General features: G+C 37.0%; 1 protein-coding gene and 1 non-coding gene across 2 annotated transcripts in view; both read right to left on the minus strand.

Annotated features, from left to right (window-relative positions):
• ABCA12 (ATP binding cassette subfamily A member 12) overlaps positions 1–12,857 on the minus strand; it is a 192,710-nt gene that overhangs the window by 16,686 nt on the left and 163,167 nt on the right. The window contains exons 39-44 of the mRNA XM_053597805.1: positions 11,348–11,453; positions 5,850–5,904; positions 5,100–5,277; positions 3,538–3,653; positions 2,338–2,497; positions 975–1,228 (exon numbers count right to left, since the gene is read on the minus strand). Of these exons, the coding sequence (XP_053453780.1) occupies positions 975–1,228; positions 2,338–2,497; positions 3,538–3,653; positions 5,100–5,277; positions 5,850–5,904; positions 11,348–11,453 (869 nt within the window). The remainder of the gene's footprint in view (positions 1–974; positions 1,229–2,337; positions 2,498–3,537; positions 3,654–5,099; positions 5,278–5,849; positions 5,905–11,347; positions 11,454–12,857) is intronic.
• Positions 11,078–11,210, minus strand: LOC128591034 (small nucleolar RNA SNORA66). The gene has a single exon (XR_008381476.1). It is a non-coding gene; the product is annotated as a small nucleolar RNA SNORA66 (small nucleolar RNA).

Here is a 12,857-nt window from a genome sequence, read left to right on the forward strand (position 1 = left end):
TCAAATGGCACTGAAAGATACAGAGTGAAAAGTAAGTCACCTGCAACCATATGGACAGTAGTTCTCAGCACTCACAATTAGAGATAGTCTATGGGTACGTAAGCACAAATGATATGTATTTATTTCCTTTTTAACTCAAATGGTTAATATCCTAGCACTTTGTACATAGTTCTGAACCTTGCAGTTCTCACGTAATAAATATTAGAGGTAATCCCAAATATTACATAGAGAACTGTGTCATTCTTTCTAATGGCTGTATAATGTTGTATTAGTGAATAGATGTGTGTAATTTATTTATCTAGTCCCTAAATGAAAAACATTCATGCTGTTTCCATTCTTTTGCTGTTATAAATATGTATGTATTATGTATACATAATTTTATACATACAGAATTCTGCATATGCATACACACATCTATAGGGACAAGTCCTAGGAATGGAATTTCTGAGTCAATGGTATGGCTGTTTCTTTTTATTTATGACACTGTCCTGACTTTATCTCAGTCTTCCTTTCCCCAACTTGTTGCCAACATGCTACAATCCTCTTTCCCCATTTCTGCCTGGGAAAGTGTTTTTCATTTTTCTGAACTCTACTGAAAGACCCCATCTCATTGATCGCTCTACAAAGACCCTACCCCTGAAGACAACAATGCTTCTTTCATTTTGTTCCCTCACTCCACGCTTGCTGACACATAGTAAGTTGAGACAACTGTTGTCCAGAATAAAAGGAATGGTGAATCATGCTACAATTTTTACAAGTTTTTTGAGCCAAACATTTTCACATTATTAATAGAGAAGCTTAAATCATTGACCCTTCCCTGAATATCTTTTTTTTTTTTTTTTATTGTTGGGGATTCATTGACGGTACAATAAGCCAGGTTACACTGATTGCAATTGTTAGGCAAAGGATCCTTCCCTGAATATCTTAAATTGCATCTCTCATGGACATCCAGCACTATGTTTCATTATATTTACCGGATTTTCTTTATTAGCCACTCGTTGATCAAGAGTCGCAAGAGAAAAAACACGGTGCCCTGAGCAACCAAAGCCACAAACATTGCACCCAGCTTATTCATCTCAAAGGTTTCACTCGGATACTCCACTCCGTATGCTTTTAAGAAGTCCAGGACTGACTGCTGTTGGGAAAGTTCAATCAAACCGTAGCCAAAACAGAATTGTGGGAAAATCAGGAAAATGCGCTTGAGGGTTTCAGAGATAAGTTCTAATGTCTGAAATAAAAGAAATAAAAACAAAGATCAATGTTAGGCTTCCAACAAATTGATGAAAACTTAAAATTAGATGTAGACAAAAATTGAAACATGAGAAGCCTATCTAGATTGGCACTTACGATGAATTTGCATATAAATATTTATTATAACCAAGTGATGGAGGTTTGTTACAGAAAGTGATTTTGTTTTCCTTGAGGCAATCTAAGGTGTTGGGCCCAATCCTGCAGGCAAAATCACTTCTAGACTTGACTAAGACCCCAGGAGGGTAGGGCTAGCTGGTGCGTGAGGGTCTGGTATAGGAGGTTGGTAAGTGCTGAGAGAGGGAGGCACTTGATAGTAAAGTTTCAGAACTCCAGGTAAATCCTAGGTGGAAAGGGACTAACATGATGAAATAAGATGGAAGGAGAGAAAACATGTCTCCAAGAGGAGCAAATGGCTCATTATCACGTTATTCACATTTGGGGCCAACTCTTTCCAGCTCATGAATTTTCTTCCTCCTCCCGGAGCAGGCTTGTCTATCCCTCAGTTCACTTCATTTCCTCTCTATTCTTTTCTTTTCAATTGCCTGGCACTGTTAGTGCTTCTCTTCTCACTAATCATAATTGTTGGTTCTGAATGGAGAGTGATGCTCACAATGAAGCAGACTCCAGTACATGATTGAAAGGGGGAAGAATGAGTTTCTTTCCCTCTATGAATGATCAAATGACTCCTAGCTCACAATCGTATAACTAAGTCATTGTCTGTCACCACCATACCATGAGAATTTGTTAATGAGTAAAAGGTTTAGCCGACCAATCGGTTGCATGATTTATGTAGCGCTACACAATGTATCTGATTTCACCTCCATTGCCCTACTCAAGTCCTATCAAATGTCAATAGTTTTGACGTTCGGTAAATACAATGATAAGTATTAACCTAGATGAAGCCTAAAAAAAAATTAAAAGCTGTTTAAAGGAGAATGTCTCCTCTTCTAAATTTAATAGAATCAAATGATATTCTTCTTTTCTATTTAAAGAATGTAGAATAAAAAAAAAAGTCTTTCCACCTGGAACAGGTTGAAGCTTTTGATACAGTCACGGAAGTTTAAGAGACTAAAAAAAGGACCTTACCGGATCATTAGGCTTTTCCTTGGAAAGAAAGTACACCACTGACAGGGAAACAATGGAATTGATGCCAAAGAACAAGTTGACACAGACGTAAGTGATGAAGGCCATCCCTGTTTCATGGAAGAGCCCAGCCAGCAAGTACATCCAAGAGAATGTTGCATACCTACAGGTTGAAAATACTAAGAATTACAATTATGCCTCATGTCAATTTATTTTACAAAAACAAACAAATAAATAAAAACTTAGATAAGGCTCTAAAAGAAAACTAAACGTTAGGAAGGAGGTGCCAAGCCTTGTAATTAGATCTCTTTTTCATTCCTCTTTTTGACAGAAAAGTCCAAAGGATGTTTTTAAGAAAATGACAATAAAAAGTCACTTTTACAAACCCTTGTGTAAATCCCTGATGATGTAGTCTCTACATCGTCACAAGTACAAATTAATTCCCCACCCCTGGATTTTTTTGTTGCCGAGAAATATAAATTTAATCAGTATATATCTTACCATTCGAAGTTTAGGAGAAATAACGACATTGCACTCTAGCTAAACATATAGAGCATGTTAGAGACTGTATATCCTGCTTTGAGCAAAGACTTGCGTAGCTTTTGAGGCAGTTTGATAGAACTAGAGATAGACAGCTCCTGCATCAGCTGTAATTGCTAATGAAGGGATACTACTCAGGCCTTTAGGGCAGAAAAAATTGTTAGGCTAAGCTTTGGTTATATCAACCTGTGTTATTTTAACACAGAAACAACATTATTATGGGTATGTCCTTAGACATCTATGAAAACATAAATACAAATTAGTATACATGAATTTATATTTACCTTATAATGTTGTATATTCTTAACATTAACGCTCTTTATAATTTGCAATACATAAATTCACACTTTAATTTGTAGTTATTCTAAAGCATCCATTTTTATGTAAATTAGTTGAGATATGTAAATTAGTAAGCGTGACACTTGGCACCCAGTAAGTGTTCATTAATGTTAGGTATTACTATTAATAATAACAGAAGTAATTTTCAAAAGTATTTTATTTTATAAACTATGGACTAGGAAGTGTAATGTATTGGTAGTCATCACTCATGTCAAAGGAAATCCCAAGGCAATTGTAATTTAGCTAATGAGATTTAGGTCCTATTGATGTCTAGAAGCATTTAATTCTGTTAAATATTCTTTCATTTCTTAATCAGCAGCTTACCCAAACAGGAAAAGCAGGAGAGATACAGCGCCTAGGTTGCTTTCACTATAGAAGGCAGGTAACTTGAAAATTGCGATGACACCGATCGAAAACGCTACGGGCACCAAGTAGAAGACCTATGGGAATATGGAAAATAATGTTTAATATACGGCAAGTATTGTTCCAAAAAAATCAATTATCCATCTAGTTTAAAACTGCAACAAGTTGACCTAGGAATATTTGACGAAATCAATTTTATTTATGTGCCCCTTGAATGTGATGTTCACCTCATTCACTGCTGATTTCACTTGAGAGTTTATTTGCTCCAATGTGAGGTCAAGCCAGTCCCCATCTTTATAAATATACAAGGAGGAGTTCCTGGCGTTCCTGCCTCAATGCTTTGAGATTTGGGATCATTCTGTGGCAGAGGTCAGTGACAAAGATAAACCAGCCAGGTATCATGGTATTAAATTCTGTCCTCAAAGTATTGATTTCCTTTTGAACGCTGGAACTGTCTCAGATGGTTGATTCCTGAGGCTTGGTTATCAGTGTGAGTTGTTCTGTGCAACACAGCAGGGCAGTGGGTTCCACACATTCTTGGAATCACAGGTATGTGAACTTAGAATTTTGTTGGCAAGTAGAAATATGAAAGGCTGAGGATGACTGCATCAAGATGTGCATAATGAAGGTGTTGGTAATTTAATTAATGGTACCTGTGGTGGGGAACTCCTCCCTTGGAATGAGCTCCAAATATAAGACAACAGAATCCTGAGTAGTAAGTAAATCTTCACAGAGCACACACTTGATGCTTTCTTAACATTAACGCTCCAATTAAATTCAGAGCAGTCATTACTACTCTTTAAAATTCGACTTCTACAACAAACAGACCTCGCTGGGTACAATAACAAAATGAATATACAGTTAATTACTCTCCAGCTCTTCAAGCCAGAGATTTTGACAGCAACTCGGACGATTTCACCCCCAGGCAGGCATACACACCCTGGGCTTTTGGCCACCATTGGTGTATTTGGAATCAAGAATGACCATCTAAACTTTGGGACCATTTTATGCAAATAAGAGAAATGAAATTTACCCCTTCTTTTCCCTACTAATCTTTTTTCAAATGTGTCATTCTGCAGGGCTTCCTACTTTGAATTTTTTACTATTAGTTGATTAAATTTTTATGACCTTATTTACTGCAATTGAGAAAGGCTATTTTGCACACAGTAGGGGTTCTTAGACTTCAGGGTACTTGAAATTCACTTGAGGGATCTTATTAAAAATGCGTATTCTCCATGCTCCACTCCCAACATAGGGATTTAATAGATCTGGAGTAGGACCCAGGAATCTGCATTTTAAGTATCCTAGGGAATATGGTATAGCCCACATGCACAAGGGCAGGTGGGTTTCTTTTTTCTTCAACCACTGGATGAAGATAAGCCTGACGCAAATTATTATTTTTTTAATTTCCTGTCCTGGTGATAATAATTTGACCAAAGCAGAGTAAATAACTCTTGAATATCAAACTGATGCCTTCTATCCAAATTAATCCTGCTTTTCCTGTGATGACATAAGTTACTCACCATGTCATAAATGAAGTTCGTTACCCAGTAGCATGTCACACCGATGCCTGAAATGTGTTGCAATTGTTTGGCTTTGGTTTGATGTTCCCTTACGACATAGGTGACAAAGCTGGCGGTGGTGACAGAGTAGCCCATCAGGATGGACAGTGCCACTAAAATATCGATTAAACTGCTGATTCTATATGAGCAATAGGGAGAGAAAAGCACATATCACTTTTTGGAGCTCTTTTCCTTCCAGAGAGATTCATGACTTAAGCCATCAGCAAAACCATACAAGAGCTGGCTGTGACACACATATGGCTTCCTGCGAGGCAGCCAGATAATATCTCCAATGCCACTCTACTGTGACCCCGAAATAAATGTAGTTTTAGTGCATCTGAGTTGACTAGGGATATTTGATAGAAAAGCCTCGGTATCCAAGGGTTACAGAGTGTATGCAAGGGATATACAGTTCTTGAGCCTAGAAATAGTACTTAAATGCTATGCATGGAAGTTGAAATGACGAAGCACTTATGCACTTGACTCTTGAAAGCAGCCAAGTCTGTGAATCTGCAGTTGACAAAGCTCTGCTTGGCAAGCCCACTCTACACCCTTTCAGAAACTTCCTTTCATCACAGTCAGTGACCTATATTACCAGTCCTTCTAGATTGACATTCGTTCAGATACAACTGTGATTTCCAATTATAACACTTAGCATGGAGGCTCAGCTATGCCAAGGAGAAAAGCAGTCGTGCCAGAGATATTGCTTACGTGGCTTGTTCTTGGTCTTGCACTCCTGGGTATGGATGGCTGTACATGATGATGCCTTCAAGAAGAGACAGTTCTATCAGTCGGTATTCAGTTAATCAGAAATATCAATTTCTAGATGAGTAATAGACAATACTTTCCTCTTACGCCATGATCTAAGAATTTTACTTTGTGGATCCTGCATTAAAGGCCAATGATTTTTCCCCTAATACAATCAAGGTCATACAATTGATGGCACCCACATAAAAAGAAAATTTCTTCACATTGTATATAGAATCTTTGGGAAAGGGACAAGAATTAACATTTCTTATATAACATTTCCCCTAGTCTATTACATTTAAATAATTGTTTTCCACTTTCTTCCCTCTATCTGGTCATGTACATGTTTATGTTTTAGGAGCACTTCAGAAATGCATTACATTTAAATTAGCAATTCAAGAAGGAGGGGGCCAACTGTATGAGGGTTCCCTGGAGAATAGAAACTTACCTCCCCAACCCTCTATATACTGCCATGGCTCTGGTGGGGAAGGATGGTAGTCTGAGCAGACCCTTCCTTCTTTATTGCTTTTAAGATACCTGTTGTTCTAGAACTTTAGCCATGCCCAAGGAATTTTCATTGAGACACACAGGTCCAGGAGAAGCCAGAGATCCTAACTGGCTCCAGAAAAGTAGTCACTTAATTCTTATTCAGTCTCAAATTATTGGGGTCTCTGAGTTGGTTATACTTTTTGAATTAAAAGCAAAGTCTTTTTTCTTTTCTTCATTAGAGGATCTTGATTAGCCAGAATCAAATATGCAATGACAACAGTTTCTCATAGAACCACAGTGTAAAGATAAAGGCTGTACTACCCAGGTAATTGTGGAAAGGAATGGTAGGGAGTGAGAACATGGATATCTCCTAAGTACTTGTTCCTATAGTGCCATAAACTGAGCAAGAGCTTTGTCACTTATTGTTTATACGATACACGTGTACGCTCATTGTATTAGGATACCAAGGCCCTTGCCAAGTATAGGAATATTGTAGGTAGATTCTACGATTTTAAAGATAGATTCCTTCGATTGACTTAGACTTATAATTTTTACTAAATAGAATGTTGAGGTTGAGTTTTGCAACTGTTGTATATTAAAGAAAAAATATAGTTAAAGCAAAACAAAGAAACTAACAACAGCAAAGACCAATTTGACCTATAATTTTAATCGCACCATCGGGGGAATGTCCTGTTCTTATCTTTGTGTATTAATGGACTCTTTTTAAACTGAGATTCAAATTTTCTTGAGACCCTACTTAAACCATGCTGCTAAATCATAATATAGGCAAAGGAAACCTTATTTCTGATTTGAATGTCAGAATCAAGGAATATGCTTCTTCATCAGAGAATCTTTGCAAAGACACTTTACTATGCAAAACCCTGTGGCACAGATTTCTTTAATGTATATTTTTAGCTAAAAGATCAAGTTAATGTATCCATAAGTGACCGTAGGTTCTACAGCATCCAGCATAATAGCTTAAGTACAGTGATTATTAGTCAATAAGTGCCTATTAAATCACTCAGGTTAAAATTTCAATTAATATTTTCCACATATAATATACTATATTAAAACAATAAAGCATTTTCTTTTACACTTTTTTTTTGTTGTTGTTGCAGTTTGGCTGGGGCTGGGTTAGAACTCACCACCCTCAGTATTTGGGGTCGGCGCCCTACTTACTGAGACAACAACATTTTCTGTTGTCTCTATAGTTGTGAACTTAAAATGAGATGCTTCCCATTGACCACCGCTACTAAAACAACTAAGTGTAAGAATGAACACTGGAGTGAAAAGGGTGGTGTTTTTAGTATTATTGAAAACCAGCATAATTGGTATTGGTGTGTGGCTTCCCAGGGTGAGTGCATTGAGGGTTTGAGGGTGACCATAGTGACATTCAGCAGTGAGGTATGCAGCACTTTTTCTAGGATGAGTTCACAAACTTGATTGAAAGACCCCGTATGTATACAAAGAGTGGATGATAAAGGAAGTATAGTAGAATGTCCTCCTTTAGAAAAATCTAGGTGAACAACATTCAGAAATTCTCTGTACTATTCTTATAACTTCTCCATACATCTGGAACTACCTTAAAATCAAAATGTTTTATAAGAAGAAAAAAAAAAAAAAGAAAAACAGCATAGTTGTGGAACATTTGTTGGGGAAAATAAGCAGACCAGTATTCTTTGGAAAGAAAGAACAGAATTTTCTACATGGATGGAGCTGGAACATATTCTTCTTAGTAAAGTGTCTCAAGAATGGAATAAAAAGTACCCAATGTACTCACCCTTATTATGAAACTAATGTAGGACCTTCACATGAAAGCTATAACCCAGTTACAACCTAAGAATAGGGAGAAAGGGGAAAGGGAGGGGAGGGAGGGGGGAGGGAGGGGGAAGGAGGAGGATTAATGGGATTACACCTGCGGTGCATCTTACAAGGGTATATGTGAATCCTAGTAAATGTGGAATGTAAAGGTCTTACCAAAATAACTAAGAAAATGCTACAAAAGCTATGTTAACCAATGTGATGAAAATGTGTCAAACGATCTATGAACCAAGTGTATGGTGCCCCACGATCATACTAATGTACACAGCTATGGTTTAATAAAAATAAATAAAAAAAAAAAAAAAAAGAAAGAACAGAATTTTCATGTTAAATTAACCACTAGAGGGAACCACATGAATATAACAGATATTGACACTGCAAAGGAAAGTTAATTAAAAAATTTTTATTAGCATGTTAGAATTCAAAGAAAATCAATTTTACAGCTAAAGGAAAAATCCCAGTTCATGCAGAATCTAACAAAGATGCCTTCAAACAAGTAGTATGTTAGGGGAGGTGGCAGGAGAAAAATGGTTTGATTTTTAGAGTTAGTAATATTATTAGTATGGTAGACCCCACACAAGGCATTATGACATCAAAGTATTTTAGGGTGATACAGATTTCTTCTTTAAAAGAGATCAGATTCCTTCCAAAGAAGATGGAGAGATACCACTGTCACAAGTCCATATAAGAAGAATTAAAAGGGAAGAGAAGTCACACTAATACCAATCTCTACATAACTCAAGCTAAGCCTTATTTTTAAATTAAAAAAAATAAATTTCAGTTTAGGGTCCTATCAAGCTTTTGTCCCAGTACTTTTAATTCTTTATACTCTGTAACTTCAATTACAATGTTAGGAGTGAAACAAGCCCGCTGAAGTCTATAGTGACTCAGATTGCCTGGGTCAAGGGAAAGAACGCTAATTGTAAAGGGAACTGGAATATAGATTTCAAAAAGCTGATCCTTTCCTCCTGTTCTCTGTTATCTTTGCTACATGTTCCCCTAGTCCTGTCCATAGCTCTTACATGTTCATTATCTGTCACAACAAAACATGCCTTTTGCTCTGGATAAAGCATTCTATTGAAAGTCACGTGACTTTCAAACCAGATTCCACTAGACACACCTGGCTGCAGCCAACATTTAATTCAATCGACCACGTTTTTTAAAATTTCAGATTAATATAAGGGTATATATGATTGGGTTACATGTTTGCATTTGTAAAGCAGCATCTGAGTTGTAGCTGAGTCCTTCACCAGGAGGTGTGCCATGTGCCCCTGCATTGTACCTGTCACGCAGGAGCTTACTGAGTCTCCTCTCACCTCGCTCCTCCCCCCACTTAAACTTACTTGTATTTTTCCTCTCGTACAGGCCTGTAGTTGTTCATCTGCTAGTTTCAAATTAGGATCGAGTACATAGGGGTGCTTGCTTTTCCATTCTTGAGATAATTTTACCAAAGAGGATGGATGTTCTTTAACTCCATCCAGGCAAATCTAAAAAATTTAAGTTTCTATCTTTTTACAGCTAAATAGTATTCCATGGTATACATATACCACAGTTTATTAATCTATCCGTGGGTTGATGGGCACTTGAGTTGTTTCCACATCTTTGCGGTGCTATAAACATTCGAGTGCAAAAGTCCTTGTGATAAAATGATCTTTTTTCAATAGCCGGGCGTTGTGGCGGGCGCCTGTAGTCCCAGCTACTCGGGAGGCTGAGGCAAGAGAATCGCTTAAGCCCAGGAGTTGGAAGTTGCTGTGAGCTGTGTGATGCCACGGCACTCTACCCAGGGCCATAAAGGGAGACTCTGTCTCTAAAAAAAAAAAAAAATGATCTTTTTTCTCCTGGGTAGATGCCTACTAGGATCAAATGGAAGGTCTACATCGATCTACCACTTCTGACGATGCTCTTTATTGATGCTCTACATCTAAGGACTATCAATCTTATTATTTTCTTCTTCTTCCTTGTAAGAAAAGGTCAAAGCAATGGGAAAAAAATACTGTTCTTTCTGAAATGAAGACTCCTAAAGTTTCTGAATAAGTATTTGAGCCTTTAAGTTTTTTTCCACAATCACCAGTACCTGGGGTCCACACTCTTATGTCCAACAGTATGAAAGAAAAGTAGATCCTGGCATTTCTAAAAGATACATTGTGTTTCCCCCAACACTTGACAGGCTATTTATTAGACTAGAAACCTTAGCTGTGGCCAGGGTTAGTCAGTTTTTCTTCATCTTTTATTTTATTTTATTTTTTTTAGAATCAATATGGTAAAATAATTTAAATGAAGCTTAAGATGAAAGGGTCTGATGAAACATAATTGGATTAGAAAAATAATCAGTTTCTTTAAAATTCCAAGGCTTATTTTAAAAACTATGTGGAAATCTCTCGGGAAACCCATCTAACGTAGTCACGGCTGAGTCCAGAGAAGCAGTGCAGAGTATTAGAAAACAAAGCAGGCAGGTGTCAGATTAATTCATTGGAGAATTAATAGGAATAAAAATACTCGACCTGATGGGTTGCTGTAAGGATCAGCAACATTTCGTAAAAAGCATGTATTATACTGTAAGCACTCAAAAAAAAGGTACTATTTTTGCTTAAGTGTAGAACTTTTTACTTTAAAAGATTGGACTTCATGTGTTGATTCGCAAACAATATTTATAAATATTGTTTTTTTTAAATTTAGCCTATAAGCAAGTAAATAGTTTTAAAATATTTTTCTATGAGCGATAACTACCAAGCGTGAGAGCAGATACGAGCGTAAAGTCAGCATTATAATCCTGATGTGATAAACGAGAAAATTAAATCAACCTGAAGTTAAGGGGGTTATCCAGAATGTTCCATCTGGCGATAGTCACTACTTTCAAATTCCTTTTTTTTTTTTTTTTTTTATCCTGTACTAGGATAGAATGGGCAACCTCAGTAACATCTGAGGCCAATACATTCCTATCACCATAATTACTTTAGCAAACCTGGTTCCCTTAGCTCCTGCCACATCATGCAGAGCCAGTGATCGAGTTTGCACTCAAATTCCTTTTAAAGACCTGTGATTTAGATACTCTAAAATATCTGCCACTGGGAGGAGACAGGATAGAAAGCGCATTTTTATATGGAGAGTACCATAAAGTGCAATACAAGATGCCTTTGCGTAAGTAACTTTACCGTGTCGGGCAGCATCCTCTTTGGACATGTTAACTCGCAGGAGGAAATTATTCAGGCTGTTGAGGTAAGCTGGAAGGGAATGATAGCCTTCTGGGTCATACCATACCTGTTAAATTCCAAGAAGGCACGATCAATATAGCATTCAAATCAATTACGCTATTTTAAAATCTGACAGACTGCCTTATGTGTATTTAAAATAACACCACCAATTTCCTAACAGTTTATTTTCTCTTAGACAATTATGAACTATCTCCTAGAGTGCTGCTCACAGACCTATGTTTCTTAGAGATGGGCAGAGGTTGGGAAGGCAGTTGCGTGTGCTAGTGCTGTTAGTTGGTGAGGATTTCCTCTATCGGCAAACCTTGAAATAAACTGGAGAAAACATTATTATCTCCATCTCTGTGGGGGACCCAGGGTGATTCTGAAACTTGAACTATGGTATCCTGGCTTTCAGTAATAGTGATAAAAACAAATGGCAGAGAGATGAAGCTGGAAAAAGAAAGAAAATACATATACAAGCATCATGTCCTTAGCGACGAGACTGGTGACCTTGAAATTCTCCTACTAGCTTTCTGTTCCTAATCACAACCCACAAGACAGTGAGTTCCTTCACCAACCGTGTCAGAAACAGAGGGGTTTAAAATATTGAGCTGCTTCAGTTCAAAAACCCATTTGAAAATTCACAATTACAAATTTGATTTACAAGAGAAATTATTTTACATTAAAAATTCCCTTGCTTATGTAAGAATATTTACTCTGTGTGGAGAGAGGGAGGTGAGGGAGATCCCCCGTATTACTATTTACTTTCTACATGACCTGAAAATCACCTACAAAGGCCTGATCAGATCTATCTCATAGATGTCGTGAGGGGTAGTTTGTGCAAATAGGTGATACTGGAACTTGCCATATAAAAGTCACTAAATGAATATGCATTTTTCCCCACTCCCCAAGACTGTACATGTCTCTTACTACCAAACAAGAATATGTAAAGGACAATTTAAATCTCTAAGGCTACCATTGTCATATGGGTATTCATATATGTCAGATTCTGTGATTCTAGCTTATGTCTGATATGATCTAAATTAAAAAAAAAAAACCCACAGGATTATTTATCCCCATTCAATTCAATTAGGTTTCTAGATTCCTCAGCAAACAAGGCTAAATATACATATTTCCCTTCTCTAAAAAGACATACACACAAAGAAAAATGCGTGAAACACAAATATATAGTGCTTCAAAAAATTACATTAAACCATTGGACAGGTTGAGAAATTAAAATGGCCAGTATCCAGAACATTCGCACTGACTCTCTGACTCCATCAAAATTGCAATACTGTCCCTTTCCCCTAAACAATATGGTTGAGTTTTGGCTACTCTCAAGGTTTATAGTAAATACAGTAATCGTCTATGCATTCATTATTGTCTTTTCCTTTATTAATCATGCTTGGGAGATTTCACTTGCTTGTTATGGGGAGCTGAGTTTATTCATTTTCATTGCTGAAAGTTCAAT

Source organism: Nycticebus coucang, chromosome 7, assembly GCF_027406575.1.
Source record: "Nycticebus coucang isolate mNycCou1 chromosome 7, mNycCou1.pri, whole genome shotgun sequence".
NCBI classification, from domain to species: domain Eukaryota; kingdom Metazoa; phylum Chordata; class Mammalia; order Primates; family Lorisidae; genus Nycticebus; species Nycticebus coucang.